Genomic DNA, 14,345 nt, shown 5'->3' on the forward strand with positions numbered 1-14,345 from the left:
AATGAGGTTTATTATATGCCAGCAAACGACTTAATTTGCCTAGTATTCTAAACAAGGGTTAAGGGGTCTCAGTCAACCCCTCCAGCTCCTTCCCCCTACCTCTTTATTTATTTTGAAATGTAAAGAACAGTGTAATCCTACAAGCAAGCTGTGGACTTTGAGATGCAGTGGGCACATCACTATGGCACAGCCATACCGTAGGCTTACAGTATGTTCTGTTTTGTTGTGGAATGACGTAGCATGTCTAATTTAATCTTCCCAGCCAGCAGCCGAGACAACTTCCTCGTATGGTAGTTTTATTTTGGTCAGTCAGTGTGTCGATTTCGGTCTGTGCTTTTAGAATGTTGAGTCGACTCGGTAACCTGACAGGTGGAGACTGAGAAGCGCACAGGTGAACTGCCATTGTTTACACGATGAGCTACTACAGTGATACGCCAAGTGTCGACGATGAGTTGGAGTCGTTAGGGTAAGAATGTCTTAATTATAATTTTGCCTATTCGTAAATCTTATTTCAGAGCCTACCTGATCAAAAGGAAATTAAAGTATTCTTCATGGGCAGTGCGTTTTAGCATTGTTCAGGAAGGAACGCTTGGTCAATATCTGAAAGGCGTTCTAGAGAAGGAAATCCCTTTAGGCATAGTATTGTTTTCAACCTCAATTTAAAAATGCATAATATAAAGCCATTGAATCTTGAATAATATAATTTAAATGCCTAATATAAACTACTTCAACTGTACCCTACCCAACCAGAACCCAATATATGAGCTTGTTTTACTCCATTGTTTGTAGATGAATTTGAGCGGTTACATTTCTCTAACTTTAGCCCCATCCTTTACCCAAAATGTAGTGGGGGTGATCGCTTTATTGTTGTATGAATTCCAAACTGCTCCTTTTGAATAAAGGAACAAATAAATATTCAAGTTCTCACTGCATGACATTCTGTTGTACCTATTCTGGTGCAGGCGTTGGCGTTGAGTTTATTGAAGTGTGAAATAAGTAGACCCTGCCATCTGCAACGCAAATAACCAACTTTCACATCCACATTAGTTACAGTGATTTTTTTTCTGCAGCTGTCTTGTTTGTTTGAGGATCAACAGCTTTGTCTCAATGTCAGAACTGGGTCAAACCATGAAGTGACCTCTAAAGTGCCTTTGCATGGTGAAGTCACTTGAGAACAATTGGTCAGTGTTTCTTACACACACACTGCAGCTGTTCATTACATGGTGGCACTTTACTTTTCAGATCTTACAGTGTGCATGTTTCTCTTGCCAATAATTATTTGGGTTTAACATGCACTTCCTGCTAGTCTGTTGCACCTTAGCGGTATATCTCTTCACACCCAGTGACATGTCTCAAGTATTCGTTTTGATATTTCACTTATGGGATACGCCCCCAGCATATTCATCAGAAGCCTTTATTACACTACGCCAGCCATGATTGGCTGGACTTCGAGACGTGCGCCGGGGAAGGATGTCCCTCCTATCCTATTAAGGTCCAATGCAGCATCTCTGAGTTATTCAAACACCTCTTCTCGCTTTTCATCAGAAAGCTTACCTCGACACGACTACATTTTCCAGAACTAGCTAAACTGTCCACAGACGTGAGCTTACAACTCGCTCACTGGGTGCTATTCTCGGGACTGTGCGGTGGTGACAATTTTCCTTTTCCTTTTGAGGGAGGAATAGGTACAGCTGTGACAAGGCTAACTCGTTCACGACCAAGTTAGCTGTATCCAAACAGTCACTAGTCGTTAGCAAGCTAGCCACCACGCTAGCTAGCGTTTGTGGTTTTACTTCGACAAGAAAAGTTTTACTAGCCACACCAAGCTATCTTTTCTAACCTGTTTCGGAAATGGTATCCGGCCATCACAACAAGTGCCATGGAGATAGCTAGCGATTAGTGGGTTATCGGACTAGCCTACCACGCTAGTTTTTTTCTGACAGCTAAAAACATAGCATCCAAGCTATGGCGACAAAAGCATCTCCCACCCCAAACAAGGAGAAGCTCCCGGCACGAATCTGCTCCTGTGGAAACAAGATATCGGCTAAAGACACCCACTCTATGTGCTCCGCTTGCCTTAGGTTGCCACATGCCCAGGAAGCCTTCCCTGGCTTCTGTCCACACTGTGGCCTCTTCACTGTGAAGAGCCTCTGTCGCAGGCTGGCACGCCAAGCTAGCCTGAGTCAACAGGACCCTAACATGGGGGGCCGGCGTCCCCGATTGCTCACCAGAGGTGATGGATATCCAAACAGGGAATCGTAAAGCGACGGCTAGCGCTAGCTGGGGCGACCAGCTCAATGCCATTGCCCCACTGTTGGAGGACTCCAGCAACGACCTTACGGCCTCACTGCCGGGCTTCCTGATTGGAGACGATAATGACTCCACAGGGTTTTCCGACAGCCTCCTTTCGGAATCATCGAATGGAGACGAAGACTCCTTCAACCCCTCAGGCCAGGAAACCAAGCCTCCTGCCGGGGGATCCGAAACTAGACACGCAGGCGGGGCGCCATCCCCAGCAGTTCTCGGCGTGGACCTGCAGGACATGTGCAAACACACTGCGAATAAACTGGTGATTCCCTGGCCCAATGCAGTAGCAGAGACCACCACGTCCCGGTAAGAGGCTACCCATAGCCAAACGGGCAGTCAGGCAATTCCTATCAGTCTTCCCAGAATGCCTGGAGGAGGTTACCTGTACCTGGAGTACACCTTTCTCCTTCAAGAACCCTGTCCAAGGTGGTGGGATTGGACTGTGTTGACATGGCAGGGATTGGGCTTGCCCACACACCCCCCATCGAACCCCTGGTGGCTTCCCATCTACACCCCAGCCAGAAGTCCTCCATGACCTCGACTGGCCCCACCTTACCAACCAAGTACGTTCCAGTCCTCTGTGACAGAGAAGGTCTACAGGTCGGGCATCACAGCGGTGAGGGCTCTCAGCGCCGCATCCATGCTCTCGGCATATCAAGCTGAGCTACAGGATGAGCTAGCGGTCACACTGCAGCCTGGTCTGTGGGATGAGATCTGTATTGCCACAGACCTCAACCTGCGTCTGCTTAAAGCCACTGTCCAGGCGTCAGGAAGAGAGATTTGGCTCATGATATCCCAGGAGAGGGAGAGAACTGGTGGGCATGCGCCATGTAAATCTGGATTAGGGCACGATAGACAGGGGATACAGACTACAATTCGCTGTCACTCCGCTTCGATTCAAGGGAATTATATACACTCAGGCTCAGGGGGAATCAGCGTGTGTACTCTGGGAGGAAATCACATCACTAATAGAGAAAAGGGCAATAAGAATTGTTCCTCCAGAGCAAAGCCACTGCATTTTTTTTTTACTCAAGATATTTCCTGGTTCCAAAAAGGGGGGGGGCGGCATACGTCCGATCCTAGATCTACGTCCTCTGAACAGGCACATGAGAAAGTACACGTTCAGAATGTTGACACACACTGTTCTGTGCGCCCAGGCGATTGGTTCGTATCCGTCGACCTGAAGGACGTTTACTTTCACATCTCAATATACCCTCTTCACAGGAAATTTCTCAGATTCGGTTTTCAAGGCGTAATCTACACATTTCTGGTACTCTCTTTTGGCCTCTCACTGTCACCTCGTGTTTTACGAAGTGTACGGAGGCAGCCATAGCCCCAGAGAGAGGGGCATTCGGCTGATGACATACATAGACGACTGGCTGCTGTGCGCGCAACCGAGACCAGGTCTTAGAACACAGTCAGCTACTATTGGAACACCTGACATTTCTAGGTTTCAGAATGAACACAGTAAAGAGCGTTCTGATTCCCATGCAGACAATCTCTTTCCTAGGTTTCCTAGGCTCTTTCCTCTTTCCAATCTCTTTCCTAGTTTCGGATTCATTCAAAGCTCGCCTTTCAGTGGAACATATAAGAACATTCCAAGATTGCCTAGCACTGTTTCGCAGAGGGAACCTGGTCTCTTTTAAAACATGCCTGAGGCTACTAGGTTTGATGGCATCAGCTTTAGTAGTCATCCCATTAGGACGTTTGAATATGAGTGTTTCAACACTGGGTCTCTTCTCTAGGTCTCAGCCCAATACGTCACAACCATCACCGTGTACAGATCTCCATAGACTGCATGGTAGCACTGCACTCCTGGAGACACCGGACATTTCTGTCACAGGGTGTCCAGATGGCACCGTTTTATCCAGAAAAGTAGTCACGACAGACGCATTTCTCTCGGGTTGGGGTGCGACCCACGAGGGCAGAACAGTCAACAGGTATGTGGGGATTTTCCATCCTCACCCAGAACGTTTGGCACTCTGGGCCTGGCCTGTGAATGGTTCAACTTGGAACACTGCCGGGCTTCCCCAAAATGTAATTTCAACTATTCAGAGTGCTAGAGCCTCATCTACCAGGTCCCTTTTATAATTGTAAATGGCTCATGTTTGAGGAATGGTGCACTAAATCACAGACAGTGCCATTCCAGTGCTCTGTCCCGGTAATCCTGAGGTTTCTACAGGAATTATTAGAAAAAGGAAATGCTTTTTCTACTATTAAGGTATATCTAGCAGCTATTTTGGCTTGTCATGTGGGTTTTGGGAGCACGACAGTGGAGCAGCACCCCCTTGTCACCCGTTTTCTCAAGGGTGCACGTTGTTTGCGTCCAGTATCCAAACAGCTTGCCCCGTCATGGGATTTATCAATTGTTTTGGATGCTCTATGCCAACAACCTTTTGAGCCCTTGGATCAGGTGGAACTGAAGAGGCTTTCATTTAAGACCGCGCTATTACTAGCATTGGCCTCCGCGAAGCGTGTAAGTGACATTCACTCACTCGTCATGTGCACAGTTTTCACCTGGTAACAATAGGGTATCATTGCGGCCTAACCCCGCCTTTATCCCTAAGATTATTAACCCATCTTTGATGTGTCTTCCCCTTGAGCTGGTAGCTTTTTATCCCCCACCGTTTTCCTCTCCGGAATATCAACAGTTGCATATGTTGTGCCCAGTACGCACTCTGCACATCTACATGGACAGGACTAAGGGATTTACACACAGGTAAAGCGCTCACTTAACAACCCCTCTCCCACTGCATTGTGGGGGCTATCCCTTTAGCCTACAGAAGTAAGGGTCTTCAGTCTCCTGCTGGCCTACGGGCTCATTCTACTAGAGGAATGGCTACATCCTGGGCTTTATTTAAGAGCATATCGAGCCAGGATATTTGCTCAGCAGCGAGTTGGGCTTCACCTAATACATTTGCGAAGTTTTATATGCTCGATGTCACTGCACCGACCCTAGCGCACATACTGTTTTACGTGTAGGATCTTCTGGGGGCAAAGCCCATTTGTGTGAAATATCACACAGGGCAGTTAGTCGTCAGGATAAGCTTGTCTGGCAATACAGGAGTCAGTATATTCCATAATACCAAAACAAATACTTGAAAGAGAACTTTAGGTCACGACCATAACCTTGGTTCTCTGATTGTATGAGTGAGGCATTTCACCAGACCACCCTCCTTGCATGAGCGAGGAATAAGTGTTCCTTATTTTTGAATGACTCAGAGATGCTGCATTGGGCCTTTTTTATTGGGTAGGAGGGACAATCTTCCCCGACGCACATGTCTCGACATCCAGCCAATCATGGCTGGCGTAGTGTAATAAAGGCTTCTGACGAATACGCTGGGGGCGTATCCCATAAGTGAAATACCTCACTCATACTATCAGAGAACCGGGGTTACGGTTGTAACCTAAAGATTTCATGAGTCTGCTCACCACTCACATTAGTGATGCATGTCTGTTAGATGCTATACTGTGATTGGCTTTGTCTGTCTTCCACCTCTCCCAGATGGTACCACTTTGACCTGTCCCGCCATGCCGCTGAAGCTATCCTCCTATCCAATGGGAAAGATGGCAGCTATCTCCTCCGAAACAGTCATGAGGGTCCTGGCAGCTTTGCCCTCTCTGTCAGGTGGGCCTACCTATCCCGTCCCTCTTAAAAAGTAAAACGTCTCCCTCCCTCTTCCATGCCCCATTTCAGATGGATTCCCATTCACCACATGCTTTTTTCTTTCCTTATACAGAGCCAAGGATTCAGTTAAACATTTCCATGTGACACGGAAAAGCAGTGGCTACGCTTTTGGCTTCAATGAGTTTGCGTCCCTCCAGGACTTTGTCAGCCATTTTGCCAACCAGCCTCTGCTGGGCAGTGAGACAGGTTGGCTTGAGACCAGTTATTCAGACCTTACTGAATCCAAAGTCAAAACCTAACCATTTCCATGCTGTTTATTTATACACTGCTCAAATAAATAAAGGGAACACTAAAATAACACATCCTAGATCTGAATGAATGAAATAATCTTATTAAATACTTTTTTCTTTACATAGTTGAATGTGCTGACAACAAAATCACACAAAAATAATCAATGGAAATCCAATTTATCAACCCATGGCGGTCTGGATTTGGAGTCACACTCAAAATTAAAGTGGAAAACCACACTACAGGCTGATCCAACTTTGATGTAATGTCCTTAAAACAAGTCAAAATGAGGCTCAGTAGTGTGTGTGGCCTCCACGTGCCTGTATGACCTCCCTACAACGCCTGGACATGCTCCTGATGAGGTGGCAGATGGTCTCCTGAGGGATCTCCTCCCAGACCTGGACTAAAGCATCCGCCAACTCCTGGACAGTCTGTGGTGCAACGTGGGGTTGGTGGATGGAGCGAGACATGATGTCCCAGATGTGCTCAATTGGAATCAGGTCTGGGGAACGGGCGGGCCAGTCCATAGCATCAATGCCTTCCTCTTGCAGGAACTGCTGACACACTCCAGCCACATGAGGTCTAGCATTGTCTTGCATTAGGAGGAACCCAGGGCCAACCGCACCAGCATATGGTCTCACAAGGGGTCTGAGGATCTCATCTCGGTACATAATGGCAGTCAGGCTACCTCTGGCGAGCACATGGAGGGCTGTGCGGCCCCCCAAAGAAATGCCACCCCACACCATGACTGACCCACCGCCAAACCGGTCATGCTGGAGGATGTTGCAGGCAGCAGAACATTCTCCACGGCATCTCCAGACTGTCACGTCTGTCACATGTGCTCAGTGTGAACCTGCTTTCATCTGTGAAGAGCACAGGGCGCCAGTGGCGAATTTGCCAATCTTGGTGTTCTCTGGTAAATGCCAAACGTCCTGCACGGTGTTGGGCTGTAAGCACAACCCCCACCTGTGGACGTCGGGCCCTCATACCACCCTCATGGAGTCTGTTTCTGACCGTTTGAGCAGACACATGCACATTTGTGGCCTGCTGGAGGTCATTTTGCAGGGCTCTGGCAGTGCTCCTCCTGCTCCTCCTTGCACAAAGGCGGAGGTAGCGGTCCTGCTGCTGGGTTGTTGCCCTCCTACGGCCTCCTCCACGTCTCCTGATGTACTGGCCTGTCTCCTGGTGGCGCCTCCATGCTCTGGACACTACGCTGACAGACACAGCAAACCTTCTTGCCACAGCTCGCATTGATGTGCCATCCTGGATGAGCTGCACTACCTGAGCCACTTGTGTGGGTTGTGGACTCTGTCTCATGCTACCACTAGAGTGAAAGCACCGCCAGCATTCAAAAGTGACCAAAACATCAGCCAGGAAGCATAGGAACTGAGAAGTGGTCTGTGGTCCCCACCTGCAGAACCACTCCTTTATTGGGGGTGTCTTGCTACTTGCCTATAATTTCCACCTGTTGTCTATTCCATTTGCACAACAGCATGTGAAATTTATTCTCAATCAGTGTTGCTTCCTAAGTGGACAGTTTGATTTCACAGAAGTGTGATTGACTTGGAGTTACATTGTGTTGTTTAAGTGTTCCCTTTATTTTTTTGAGCAGTGTATTTTCAATGACTGAAATATATCCCTTGGTATACCCTCAAGACTCCTAACCTGAACTTTTACCTTTCACTCAACCAGGTACCCTCATTGTCCTTAAATGCCCATATCCATGGCGTGTAGAAGAGCCGTCCATCTATGAGTCTGTGCGGGTTCACACTGCCATGCAGACAGGACGAACAGAGAGTGACCTGGTGGCTAACGCTCCATCGGTATGACCACAAGCTCATTTATTACATTTTTTTTAACCATTTTTTTGTCATTTAGCAGACGCTCTTATCCAGAGCGACTTACAGTAGTGAATGCATACAGTTCATACATTTCTTTTTTTTTCTTTTTTTTCCCCTCGTACTGGTCCCCCGTGGGAATCGAACCCACAACCCTGGCGTTGCAAACACCATGCTCTACCAACTGAGCCACAAACACATGGGTTAATCATAACAACATAATTACTTAGGTCAAGTATCACAAACCTCATGAGATATTGTTTTTCTAATGATTTTGTTCACAGTTTGGAACAAAAGAGGGCTATCTGGTAAAGTTAGGAGCAGTCGTAAAGGTGAGAGAAAGAGGCAACTGTACAGACCAGGTTTAGTGGACTGTTGTTCTGGTTGAAAGACTTTCAATTTATGGTATTTATTTTCAGAACTGGAAGCAGAGGTGGTTCACATTAAACAGAAATGAGCTCAAATACTTTAAGGACAAAATGGTGAGTAGAAACCATGTCTCTGATGGCAATCATGGTTTATGATGCAGATGTAATATCATGAATGGCTAGATTTTATTTGTCTGTGTTTGTGACAGGATGGTGTTGCCATCTCTCATTTGCTCTCCTGTCTTAGTTTGATGAGCCTATTCGCACCCTGGATCTGACAGCATGCTCTGCAGTCCAGTTTGACTACTCCAAGGACAGAGTCAACTGCTTCTGGTGAGACTCCAATCCATTGAGCCAGGAGTGGGCCTACCAACTCTCGTGATTAAGGCCTTTACAGACTATTGACTAACAATTAATAATACTGTTTTGACTACAATACACTGCTGTTAAAGGTCAGCTTTCCCTTCAGGTTTTTTTTGCCACTGGTGCTAGTTTCATTGTTCAGTCTTGAATTTGGTAAACCTCAGTGGGCATTTTTAAACATATCTGTTGGTTTCACTTCCGCTTACAGAGGAATATAAAATATGGATCATGGTGGCCGATGGCAGTGGCAGATAAGAGGAAGTGCAACCAGAGTGATGACAGGAGAAGTTCTAACCTCCACTCAGCTACTTTATTTTGTTGCTGGGTCTCTTTCTGTAGCTGTTGATATTAAACCTGGCATTAATACTCATTCGGTCTCTTATTTAGTTTGGTGTTCCCTGAGAGGACATTTTATCTGTGTGCCAAGAGTGGTGTGGAGGCAGATGAGTGGATCAAGATAATACGATGGAAACTGGTGAGCCCATAATCCACTATTACTATTCAAATGTATAAAACAGAAACAAAGCTTGAACTGGCTACCTTAATCCAAATGCTTAACTAATGGGAGTAGTGCCAGAGCAAAATAGCCTAACAAATGAATGTTTGTTTTCAGTCACAAATAAGAAAAGGAAGATGACAACATGAAGAGGAGGAGCCAAAAGAGGCATATTCTCACAGTGAACTAAATTATCTTAAGTCTGGTAGCTTGTCACTCCTGTTATCCTCAGAGATCATTTCTGCTCCACAGCTGACTGGCTGGCAACCCAAGACAAAAGACAATGAGGCTCTCTGACCATCGAAAAATGACCATGTAATTTTCAGGACATGCACAATGACAATGTTTTGGATCTAATCGTATTTTTTTGCGATAGACTTGAGTTCCTCCAGGAATTGTATTTTCTCTAGATTCATATCTTTCACTGGTTGACATTTACTTGATCTTAATTTTACTTAACAAGATGTAACCCTCATACTGTGAATAAATATTTATTTTAATAGAGAAATTAGCAACAGAGTCAGTTTATTAATTACAAACACGAGAAAGGAAGGGGTTACATTCAAGTATTAGAAAATTAAGGCAACAAACACAGCATCATGACACTAACAACATGTCCTGTATCTATGTCTTTCAGCAACAGAGCTCTCTGTATGTATGTATGTGCATGATATAGATATTAAAAATATGTAGTTTCAGATAGATCCTTTTTCATGACTGACTCTGTCACAGAATAGTCCCATTGCTGTCAAGGTGATACACTCCTAAGCAACCTCCACTACCTGCCGTAGCTCTTCGATTAGTGGTACAAGCTCCTTCTCCAGACGGATAATCAAACCTACAAATAACAACAGTTTGGATAACACTTCAGAATGCTGTACTTGTCGTCTTCATTCATGCAGAGGATATATAAGTAGAGATCTTCATCTTACCTGTGTTGGCACTACTGCTTGCGATGAAACTTATCACCAATGGTAACCGGTTAAACTGCACAATCTGGAAAAAGGTGAGATTGTCAGCATAACAAGGCACATGGGTCAGTGTTTTTCCATCTGTTCTTGGGGAGCACCAGGGAATGCACATTTTTTTTGTTCTAGACCAGCACTATCACACCTGACTCAACTAATCATCAAGCCATCCCAGGCCTACATCCTTTTATATGTTAGGTCCAGATTGAATTTTCCTGGTATGTGTTATAGTAGCAGATGATACTCTTGTTTTTAGAGAGCCTTAGCTTACTGCCCTGGTCGGTGGCCAATGCAAAGGTGGAGAGGAAGCCTGGCCGTAGAGCATATTCTGGTGCATTATCTTTCGCCACTGAAGGAGAATGCATCAGGTACAATGAGCACAACACATTGGACAAGGACAAGAAAAGGTCAACTAAATTACCTAGCTTTTAGAACAAAACACAGTTGTGAGGGAGACCTACCTTTAATAACTGGGACACCATCCCTATCTGTCACTATGATTGCATGAAGACCCTCAATACTGGTGGATAAGGAGAAAAAGAGCAGCACATGACATAACTCCTTAGTTATAATTCAAACTACTGAACTTCACTTTTCACATTAGGGATTCACAAGTTCAATATTAGGTTTCAGCAACAGAAGAATCACAATGAACACAATCATACAACAAAAAAACATACCTTGGTAACAGCTTGTACAAGTATCTCTTCAAGTCCTGCAACAAAATGTGTCAAGATAGAGACAAGATAGGTAGCTACCAGGGGTGCAACTATGGTTTTAGAAGTGGGGGGAGGCATAGTTATTATTTTTATTTGTCACATAAACACTCCAAAAAGCCTACCCTACCACTCGGAGCCGTGCTAAAGCACACCGTTGCCTCATTTTGTATCACATTCCAATGATAAAACAAAAATGCAACTTCAGAATGTGGGGGGTAAAGTTGGGCCCCCAGTGAGTTGTATCCCTGGTAGATACTACACTGGTGTAGCAACTGGCTATGACTTCAGCTAGCTAGAGATGAATGTAATCAATGATTGTGTTCAAATAATTTATACTTACATCAGCCATGATAGAAATGTTATGTCTTTTATTCCACCGTCAATTGCTAGAAGAGAACTGAATTATGGTAAGAATGTCTGTAAATGTTGAGAATATCAGCAGGTGTTTTTTGTGCTCTTCCTAGCTTTCCTTGCTATTTCGTTGACAGCTAATTTAGCTCCAGCTGATACTGGGTTTAGCAAGGTAGCTAGCTAGTTAGCTGGACTTGGTTGTTTTTCATATGGAGAACAAAATTTTAATGTATTACTACCTTGTAAATGTATGAATGCTAATCCACTGTTACCCCTATTTTAAATTATTATATATTTTTTTATTTAAGTAAGCAGTTTTGCCCACAGGGAAATCATATGACTGGCTTAACCCATGTTGAGCCAGCAACATCCGATTTAAGCTGTTCGAAAATCCTTCAAAATAAGAGCCATGTAAACAGTGGAAATTGTTAATTCTGTTCAGTAGCACACAGTATCCAAAACCATTGCATTTCTGCAATTTTCTTAATTTGCATAAGACATATTACTAAACCTAGAAAAAGGAGAAAAAAAGAGAATAGGAAATTAAGAAATAGATTAGATAGAAAGTGGGGTACTACTTAGTCTACTTCTCTGGGGTTATCATGCCCCCAGCTCAAATAGAGGAAACTATTTATACATTTGTACATCCCACACAGCCTTCAAATGTTCTTTCAAAACTCTCCCCTGACAACATAACAGGAGGTCTTGCTCAGAATTTACCTCAAGGTTTGAAATCTGAACTGAACAATAAGGCAATCCCAGTAACTAATTATGATCTGGCCTTAGCAGTTTGAGTGAAACCTGCTGTTTGAATATCTGGCATGCCTTTTCTGCTGTAGTGTCAGTATAATATTGACCAAAGAATGAAGCGCAATAGGTCGTCTATTTGTATTTTAATTTGTAGCTTATAAAATTGTGATTTGGTTGGCAACTTGTTTCGTGATATAACGTGTGAGAACTGAGCAGCCCTCCTCAAAAGGGCCCCTTACTTCACTCTACTGTTACAGTAATGATCTTTGTCTTCATCTTTTCCACCTACTCCATAGCAATGGGGGACTTTCAGAAATGTGAACAGGACTTCTACCAGTCAGGGTATTACATCGATGATCAGGGACAGGTGGCCTATGACTACAATGGCTATAACCTTAACCCAGAGTATGAGGATGAGTAAGTACAGTTAAAGTACAGTTAACGATGGTCATTATGGCCAAACAGTAATATTTTTGTTTCATCAGACCAGAGGACATTTCTCCATTTCTCCTTTGCTGAGTGGCCTTTCAGGTTATGTCTATAGGACTCGTTTGACTGTGGATATAGATACTTTTGTACCTGTTTCCTCCAGCATCTTCACAATGTCCTTTGCTGTTGTTCTGGGATTGATTTGCACTTTTCGCACCAAAGTACGTTCATCTCTAGGAGACAGAACGCATCTCCTTCCTGAGCGGTATGATGGCTGCGTGGTCCCAAGGTGTTTATACTTGCGTACTATTGTTAGTACAGATGAATGCAGTACCTTCAGACATTTGGAAATTGCTCCCAAGGATGAACCAGACTTGTGGAGGTCTACAATTTTGTTTCTGAGGTCTTGGCTGAATTCTTTTGATTTTCCCATGATGTCAAGCAAAGAGGCACTGAGTTTGAAGGTAGGCCTTGAATTACATCCACAGGTACACCTCCAATTGACTCAAATTATGTCAATTAGCCTATCAGAAGCTTCTAAAGCCATGACATCATTTTCTGGAATTTTCCAAGCTGTTTAAAGGCACAGTCAACTTAGTATATGTAAACTTCTGACCCACTGGAATTGTGATACAGTGAAATACAAGTGAAATAATCTGTTTGTAAACAATTTTTGGAAAAATTACTTGTGTCATGCAGAAAGTAGATGTCCTAACCGACTTGCCAAAACTATAGTTTGTTAACAAGAAATTTGTGGAGTGGTTGAAAAACGAGTTTTAATGACTCCAACCTAAGTGTATGTAAACTTCCGACTTCAACTGTAGGTCTTCTCATCTTCACATCTGTTTTTATTCATCTGTTGTGTATTTGTGCAGAGATTGGCATGAATTTTGAGCACATATGGCAGAAGACGTTGACAGTGCTGAACCCTATGATCCCAGCAGATGGCAGCATCATGAATGAGACCGACCTGACCCTATTCTGTTCTGTATTGCTCTGGGTGTCACTTTACTCATGGTGAAGAACCTCCCCAGCAGCTCGTGTGTGTGTGTGTGTGTGTGTGTGTGTGTGTGTGTGTGTGTGTGTGTGTGTGTGTGTGTGTGTGTGTGTGTGTGTGTGTGTTGCATGTTTTCACAGCCCAATTCATCATGATTTACTATTCAGATAAAACATATTTGTAGCTTTGCTGTATGTAATTGTGCATGTACTGTACTGAAAGTGTACTGTAACGAAATGTATTTACTCTTTATATAGGCAGGCAAATCCCACTTTGGCTATGTCTATGGGATCAGTACCATCGGCTGTATGGCGATCTACACCCTGTTGACCCTGATTAGTTCCCTGACTGTGTCCTATGGCTGTGTAGCCAGCGTGCTGGGCTACCGCCTCCTCCCAATTGTGGCACTATCTGCATTTGCAGTCGTCTTTCCCCTACAGCGAGTAGGCCTTTCCAGTCCAAAAACAATTAAAAGGTTGCCTAAATAATATTATGTAGAAAAACACAGTTTGCTCATCTTGATTTCTGTTCTGTCATGTCCTTTGTTCTGTCAAATTTGACTTTTGATTTACGCCCAGAGGGATCATCGGAACGATCCTGGCCTTGCTGGTGATTGGCTGGTGCAGTCTCTCAGCTTCCAAGATCTTCATCTCCACCCTGGCTATGGAGGGCCAGCAGCTGTTGGTAGTGTACCCCTGTGCCCTGCCCTATGGACTCTATGGAGTCTTTGCCTTGCTAACAGTGTTCTGAAGGCCACTACTGTCATTGACTGTCAACAGAGATCTAATTTCTGAAGCCCTACATTGGGCAATACATGTCTGGTATGGTATTGAGTTATAGTTA

The 14,345-nt window shown here is 44.4% G+C and overlaps 2 protein-coding genes and 1 long non-coding RNA gene across 6 annotated transcripts; 2 read left to right on the forward strand and 1 right to left on the reverse strand.

Moving 5' to 3' along the window:
- Nucleotides 1-137: 137 nt before the first annotated feature.
- Nucleotides 138-9,799, forward strand: dapp1 (dual adaptor of phosphotyrosine and 3-phosphoinositides). 3 transcript variants are annotated; one of them, XR_014392599.1, is made up of 9 exons: nucleotides 142-466; nucleotides 5,813-5,935; nucleotides 6,048-6,181; nucleotides 7,916-8,046; nucleotides 8,346-8,393; nucleotides 8,481-8,543; nucleotides 8,677-8,762; nucleotides 9,001-9,267; nucleotides 9,406-9,799. XR_014392599.1 is itself a non-coding variant. In NM_001141571.1 (9 exon segments), coding segments are annotated over 9 exon segments (750 nt in total). In that variant the 5' UTR covers nucleotides 288-413; the 3' UTR covers nucleotides 9,430-9,791.
- On the reverse strand, nucleotides 9,767-11,696 carry LOC106600581 (uncharacterized). 2 transcript variants are annotated; one of them, XR_014391945.1, is made up of 6 exons: nucleotides 11,566-11,696; nucleotides 11,316-11,361; nucleotides 10,937-10,971; nucleotides 10,718-10,776; nucleotides 10,221-10,284; nucleotides 9,767-10,126 (listed from the first exon to the last, which is right to left on the reverse strand). It is a non-coding gene; the product is annotated as an uncharacterized LOC106600581 (long non-coding RNA). The 2 variants fall into 2 exon arrangements; XR_001327846.3 differs by having other exon boundaries at nucleotides 11,316-11,685.
- A 793-nt stretch (nucleotides 11,697-12,489) lies between these two features.
- LOC106600306 (protein YIPF7-like) lies at nucleotides 12,490-14,252 on the forward strand. The gene is given in 5 exon segments (XM_014191619.1): nucleotides 12,490-12,493; nucleotides 13,381-13,476; nucleotides 13,479-13,522; nucleotides 13,760-13,941; nucleotides 14,081-14,252. Coding segments are annotated over 5 exon segments (498 nt in total).
- Nucleotides 14,253-14,345: the final 93 nt, after the last annotated feature.

This window comes from Salmo salar, chromosome 01 (assembly GCF_965601325.2).
Source record: "Salmo salar chromosome 01, fSalSal1, whole genome shotgun sequence".
Classification (NCBI taxonomy): domain Eukaryota; kingdom Metazoa; phylum Chordata; class Actinopteri; order Salmoniformes; family Salmonidae; genus Salmo; species Salmo salar.